This window comes from Aplidium turbinatum, chromosome 8 (assembly GCF_918807975.1).
Source record: "Aplidium turbinatum chromosome 8, kaAplTurb1.1, whole genome shotgun sequence".
NCBI classification, from domain to species: domain Eukaryota; kingdom Metazoa; phylum Chordata; class Ascidiacea; order Aplousobranchia; family Polyclinidae; genus Aplidium; species Aplidium turbinatum.
Window position 1 is genome coordinate 4,080,212 of NC_137479.1, and position 7,034 is coordinate 4,087,245.

General features: G+C 37.7%; 1 protein-coding gene across 1 annotated transcript; it reads right to left on the minus strand.

Annotated features, from left to right (window-relative positions):
• Window positions 1-310: 310 nt before the first annotated feature.
• On the minus strand, window positions 311-6,645 carry LOC145775551 (small ribosomal subunit protein uS19-like). The gene is made up of 5 exons (XM_082586850.1): window positions 6,599-6,645; window positions 6,392-6,480; window positions 1,267-1,363; window positions 831-968; window positions 311-456 (listed from the first exon to the last, which is right to left on the minus strand). Exons 1-5 carry the CDS (start codon window positions 6,599-6,601, stop codon window positions 343-345), a joined length of 441 nt encoding a protein of 146 aa, XP_082442976.1. The 5' UTR covers window positions 6,602-6,645; the 3' UTR covers window positions 311-342.
• Window positions 6,646-7,034: the final 389 nt, after the last annotated feature.

The window sequence follows — 7,034 nt, forward strand, 5'->3', positions numbered from 1 at the left end:
CATAGAACTACAGATCATCTCCACACCCTACCTCGGGAGACCCAGTTTTTATATTCAAATTTTTCCTATTTCATAGCTGGATAAATTACTGAGTTTTGACCTAAGAAATGACGTGGCAATATCACGCCCAGCTGCTGTTGCAACCAGGGACGCGGCAACGGGGGGCAATAGCCCTCAACAGTTGCTTTCTCCTTAAAATTTTCATTTCAGTAACGTTCTTGAATACAACTATCCATTTACTGCCACCTGGTGTATGAAATAATTGATTTTCTCAACCTTATTCCTAACCCTCGTAATAGAAACCACCATAGAAAAGTCGTTATTGTATTTGAGCAATGTCGCTTATTTGAGTGGGATGAAACGTGAGGAGTGAGTGGCTCCAATACCGGGTCTTCCGTGCTTCACCGGCTTGTAAGTGATGCTGAATTCTCCAAGATATCGTCCGATCATCTCAGGCTGCAACAAAGACGGAATTAATCAATCTGGTCGTTTCAATAGGGCCTCGCCGACTCATCATCTTGTGCGTGTAGCTCACTGCACACCACATCAATATACCGGCCCCAGAATGGACCATACGGCGCTTCATCAGCGCACAATCTGGTTGTGTCTGTATCAAATAGCGTGACTTCTAAGCAAGTTTAATACCTTTGAAAATAAAAATAAAACCTTGGTGTCATTAGTGCAGTATGCCTTATATATTTTAGCTATTCTGGCGACTGCACTATACTTTGCTATGATGCCATTTTGTTATCATGATATTTTGTTAAGAGATCAGATTGCGCCAGTACAAAGGCTGAACTAAGCTAAAAAATCCAACGAAGATCTCCTACCTTGATCTCAACCTGGTTGAAGGTCTTGCCGTTGTAGACACCAACCATGCTTCCGACCATCTCTGGTTCGATGATCATGTTGCGCAGATGAGTCTTAACAACATCCGGCTTCTCCATCGGAGCAGCGTTCTTCTTGGCCTGCAAAGATCAGTATAATACACTTTGTACATCAAATTACAAACACTTTTGGCTGAGAAGTTACATGAAATCAAGCAGCATAACAGCATTCATCAATCATCATGTTATAAATAGCAAAACCGATCTCTGCTACACATTCTCACATTGCTGAGTTTGATGCTTGCTAAAAGTTAGATGTGTACTGTGTAGCCGAAAATGACACCATATTTTTCTTTTGCATCACAATAAATGTCAAAGGTAATGGGTATGAACTGCTTTATTTGCTTAAATCAATAAGACGCCAACCCATGAGCATTACCTTACGCAGCCTCTTCAAGAGCGCCATATGCTTTCGCTTCACTCCTCTGTTGAAGGCTCTTCGTTGGCGGCAGCAATACAAGTCCAACAGTTGCTCCCTAGCAAGAAAACGTATGTTACAATGCAGGTACATTTATAAATCCTCTACTTGGATGCCAGTGATGGTTCTATGCTATATGGGTCAAGCTTCTACAATAATTGCTATTACATTGCTAAACAGTTGCTCAACAACATGAGGATTAATTCATAGCCTGTATAATCAAAATTGGTTGATAATGATCATGGAAGCATTAAGAATCAAACGTAATAATCCGTCTCTCAACAGGCAGTTATTCGCCTGTGGCTCATCGTTCCTTTTGTGTGTGTTCTAATTGTTTGTTCAATGCCTGTAGTATACACCTCACGTGATCTGTTTCCCACCGCATAGTTCACTCGTAATCATTCCTGTATCATTTGTTTCAGTTTGTGACTTTCAGTCCAGAGTGTCGTTACAGTTGTAGCCAAGTGCAAAGTCAAATTTATCTTACGATTTTTCATTTTATGTATGTTGCAGATTTAATTCCTGATGAGGACACACGTACATGTCGAAAACCTTTGAGTTCATTTTAATTATGTTATATTTTTGTGTGTAAAAAAGTATAAACCCGCTAAGGTTACTCTGTTTTATTTCTCTATGGTTCAACAAAGCAAACTCTCTACCAAAGCTTTATCATTTACAATTAAAAAGTCATAAAAAATTGAGTTGTGTTCAAATTAAAATGAACTGCAAAAAAGCAGCAACATCGATGGAGTCGCTTTGGATCAAATCATAAAAAAACGCTTTCAGGCTGTGACGAACTAATATCCTTTGGAAAATCAATTGCAACACAAAAAACAAGCCATCGATTCCCGGTGGCCGACAGCTCGAAGGCAGCGAATTTTGAGGTAATAAGGTCCATTTACAAATAGTAAATAACTTGTCATAAAAAAATTTAAAAGTTTGTTTATCAAGAATGTTAGTACACCTTGGGAAAGTTTTACATTTTTACGCTAACTACCTATGCAAATTGTAACTTTTTTTGGGGGGGGGATTTAAATTATGTTTTATAAAAACTCCGTTGTTTATAACAAAAAAAGCAGCAATACACATTTTTCACGTTGTTTGTTGTTAAAGAGGTAGGGTAAACGAAAAAAATGTCATGCTCGGGTAATTATAGCCTCAAAAGCTGAACTGATTCACAATATAATCCATGTGCGCATTTGCAACCATTATTCTCAAGGACGTCAGAAGCCGTTTAACTTAAACAATTACACTTTTGTGGGGTTTGTAGGTTTTAGATCACTTGCAATTTTATGAGAAACACAGGAGACCTTGCCGACCATAGGGCGCAGGCGGTTTAAAGCCTACAAGCGGCCTTTTATTATTTGGAAAATATTATCATACTCTTACGTATGTAATAATATGGCGGTATTGTTGTGTGTATTAAAACTACAATGGGAATCTTATGATTGCTGTTTTAATTCTAAAATGTGCCCGAACATAACTCATTCTGGCTGAACATGACTGTCATGAGAATGACAGTCGTGTTCGACAGTCTGTGCGACCTGCCAAATAAAACAATTTGCAAAAACGTGCAATAAATAAAACATTGACAGCAATACGCACACCCTGATAAAAGCACTTCTTGTTAATATATTTATTTTTATGTTCCTTGAAAGTCAGAATGCAATTTTTTTTTTATAAAAAACATGATTTGAAAACCAAAACAAGTCTCATAGTTAGCGCAAAAGGTAAACCTTACACAAATTGTAATAACCTTATTGATAAATAAAATATTTTTAACTTTGAAAGTGGAAACAGTTACGTCCTTGATCGTAAATACACACACATGGACCCCATATATGGAGAGTGCAACCTATTTTGTCCCCTGAAAAGATAGAGAAATAAAATAAAACAGAGTTGAAGTCGCCTGTTGGAGATGCCGCAAACATTTAAAATAGAGAAAAAATACAACAGAGCCAAAGTCACTGATAGGAGTTGCTGCAAACATTTTAAGATTTTTCCCTTGAAAAGATCAATAAAAAAAATACAGAAGCGCCGAAGTCACTGATCAGAGTTGCCGTTGCTGCCATTTTTAAATACTGGAAGGAACATGAATGAGGAGATCGTAGGGGTAAAAAATTATTGATTGCTTGCTCAAGATTGAGTAATCCTAATCCAGCGTAGCCATTCATCTATAATCCTAAACCATGATTGTAGCCTACTGTGTAGCAGTGGCGTACAGTGACCATTGTTTGGGTTTATTCAGACAGGGTGCAACCTAGTTCGTACCTTGAACCATTCGTACAGTCAGTTCGTACCCTGAAAAGATCGAAAAAAAACTTTAAAAAAGCCAAAGCCGCTGATCGCAGTTTAATAGCACAAAGCCGAAGTTGCTGATCGGAGTTTCCCCAAACAATTTGAAACAAACTCGAGGGTTAGGGTTAGCGGAAACTGCGGAAAAATGTTTGCGGAAACTGCGATCAGCAAGGGTTAGGGTTAAAGCATAGATTACTCTATGATTAAAGTTAGGGTTAACGGAAACTGCGGAAAAATGTTTGCGGAAACTGCGATTAGCGAGGGTTAGAGCATAGATTACTCTATGGTTAGAGTTAGGGTAAGTGGCAACTGCGGAAAAATGTTTGCGGAAACTGCGATCAGCGAGGGTTAGAGCATAGATTACTCCAGTAGTTCTCAAACTGTGCGTCGCGACGCCCTGGTGCGTCGTTTCAATTTTCCAAGGGCGTCGCAGAAGAGTTTCGTTTCATAGCTGAATTCAGTTTATCTTATAAAGATGAGGTTAATCCTTTGATTAGCAGTTTTAGTTGTCATCAAAGTTGTTAACTTCATTAAAACAAGCCCACTGAAGTCAAGAGTTTTCAAAAAACTTTGTGGAAAAATGAATGCAGCGCATCGGAGTTTGCTCTTTTAATTTTCATCCAAGTGGCTTTCGCTTAGAAAATTCTTTGAACGCTTCTACGAATTGATGGATGAACTTCAGGCTTTTTTGCAGCAAGAAAATAATCCACTTGCAGATTGTTTAGCTCAGAACAATTTCTTATTGAAATTGGCTTACTTTACTTGTGTGATATCTTTGCCAAACTGAACATTTCTATGCAAGGGCCGAATAAAAATGACATCTCAGATAAAATTGCAGCATTTGTTAAAAAGCTGCTATTGTGGAAGATATAGCAAACCTGTCTGGAAGCTCTCGATACTTCACTTTCTTGTCCAATTTGCTTGAAAAGAAAAGAATGACGCTGCCTTCAAATTTGTGAAGCATATTTGGGCAACATTTGTCCAAGCTCGAGTCAAAATTTGCAAAACACTTCCCGAAAAATTTATCAAACTACGAATGGATTCGTGATCCTTTCGTCCAACCTACTCCACTGTCTTTTACTGCACAAGAAAAAGAAGCCTACATTGACCTTTCTTGTGACAATTCCCTGAAAAGGATGTTTAATTCAGGAAATCCGGCAAATTTCTGGATTTCAATGAATGGCGATTATCCAGCTTTGGTGAAGAAAGCACTAGGAATTATTATCCCATACGTCACGTCATATTTATGTGAAGCAGGATTTTCTGCCTTGGCGGTGATAAAAAGCAAATTTCGATCACCAATAAACACGGAAAGAAAAATGCGGGTGGCAATTTCAAAAATTCTCCCAAGATTTAATGAACTTTGTAAAAACAAACAAGCCCACACGTCACATTAAATAATATGCATTGCTTTTTGTTGTTGTATCAACAAACAAAACCTTAATAATAAGTTTCCTCATTAACTTTTATTTGCTGGTGCGTCGCAAGTCCAGAAAACTTTTCCAGGGGCGTCGCAACAAAAAAAAGTTTGAGAACCACTGGATTACTCTATGGTTAGGGTAAAGATTAGCGGTAACTGTGGGAAAATGTTTGCAAAAACTGCGGAAAAATGTTTGCGGAAACTGCGATCAGCGAGGGTTAAGGTTAGAGCATAGATTACTCTAGGTTAGAATTAGGGTAAGGGTTAACGGAAACTGCGAAAAAATTTTTGCGGAAACTGCGATCAGCGAGGGTTAGAGCATAGATTACTCTGTGGTTAGAGTTAGCGAAAACTGCGGAAAAATGATTGCGGATAACTGCGATCAGTGGACTTCGGTTTTGAGCTATTTTTTCACTCGATCTCTTCAGGGGGGAAATTTTAAAATGATTGCGGAAACTGCAATCAGCGATTTCGGCTTTTTTTAAATTTTTTCTCTTAATCTTTTCAAGGTACGAACTGACGGTCCGAACTGTTCATGGTACGAACTAGGTTGCATCCATTCAGACAGGCTTTAACCACTTGCAGATGGAATTGTATACCGACAGCGATGTCGCTCAGACGGGAATAAGTTTAACATTTTCCGGTGTTTCCCCTAAAGAACAAGACGTAGTGTTTCCAAAAATAATTTAAACATTTGAATTTTCAAAAGACGTAGGCTATATATCTGCCATTCGTCTTGGACCAAAATGCGTAAATATACGTCTGTCTTTTTTTAATGTACCAAAATGCGTAAATATACGTTCGCCTTCTTCCAGCAACACTTTTTCCTTGAGTACAAGTTTGTCATCCGAGCTGAAGTGGTTAAACACACACTAGTTGGCAGTTTTTACTAAACTATGTTTTCCTTCTTTCGCTATTTGAAAATGCATTGTTTAAATAAAAACGTGAATCGTGGGCTATATTACATGACAGCCCCTATGAATGACTTTTGCTCATTCTCACATACCTAGCTTACCATAACAGGAAAAAAGCAAGGCAGTGCAGAGTAGTTGCATTGGAACTTTCTAGCTGTAATAGCATTGGTAACACAACGTAGGCTAATGACAGTGTTTTATAGGCTAGCTAAGCTATGGGCTACCTAACAGTTCACTGATTTTTCTTGCATATATTTTAAATGTTTGCGAAAACTCCGATCAGCAACTATGGTTTTGTGCTATTTTTCTCTTAATGTTTTAAAGGGATGAAATAGGTTGCATTCATATATGACAATAGCTACTGCAAAAAAAACTAAAATTTATGGTTTTACATAAATTAGTTGATGAATAAATACTATTTTAATATAAACTTGTGAGTGTCCACACAGATTACCTTGTCATATCAAGCAGCTGGTCCAGATCTACACCTCGGTAGCTGAACTTTCGAAAAGTTCGCCTCTTTGGAATCGTAACCTGATCAGCCTAAAAAACAAAATTCCAATTACGTACAGTTATGCTAAAGAATATCAGCTTGTCAAGAAGGAACCACATGAACCTGTTTTTATCAAGTATAGTTTAATGATTAATACACCTAACTCACCATTCTTTCACTTATGTGGCAAACATAGAAAAGGCATGATGTCTCGATTTTTCTGGACTTCTTGATTATTTTTCGCGAGGTGGCAATGCACTACAAAATGTTTCAATAAAAAAAAGGAACCATCAAAAAATAAAATAATTCAATCCATTTTTTTTCGTTGTCAGAATGCGGAAGAAGTGATATTGTGAAATAAAAATACAATAACAAAACCAACAAAAGGAAAAAATGGGAAAACCTTAATGGTTAAAGACGTGCATGAAAACATCTATGGATCGATAAATATAGTTAAGCATGCCACCAAACCTGAGACTTCAAACAAGTAGATGAATTAATTAAGAATCAGTCGTCTTGGTTCCTCGTTCTTGAAACAACTGTCCGCCTTGATAGCTCAATTGGTTAGTGCGTGACTTCGTGAACGAAGAAGCAATTGGTTCAC

What these genes read in the sequence shown, in the direction of transcription:
- LOC145775551 (XM_082586850.1), bottom strand. An exon ending in TCTTGAAGAGGCTGCGTAAG is followed by an intron (nt 969 to 1,266) that starts GTAATGCTCATG and finishes TGATCTTTGCAG; the next exon opens with GCCAAGAAGAACGCTGCTCC. An exon ending in TCAACCAGGTTGAGATCAAG is followed by an intron (nt 457 to 830) that starts GTAGGAGATCTT and finishes TCTTTGTTGCAG; the next exon opens with CCTGAGATGATCGGACGATA.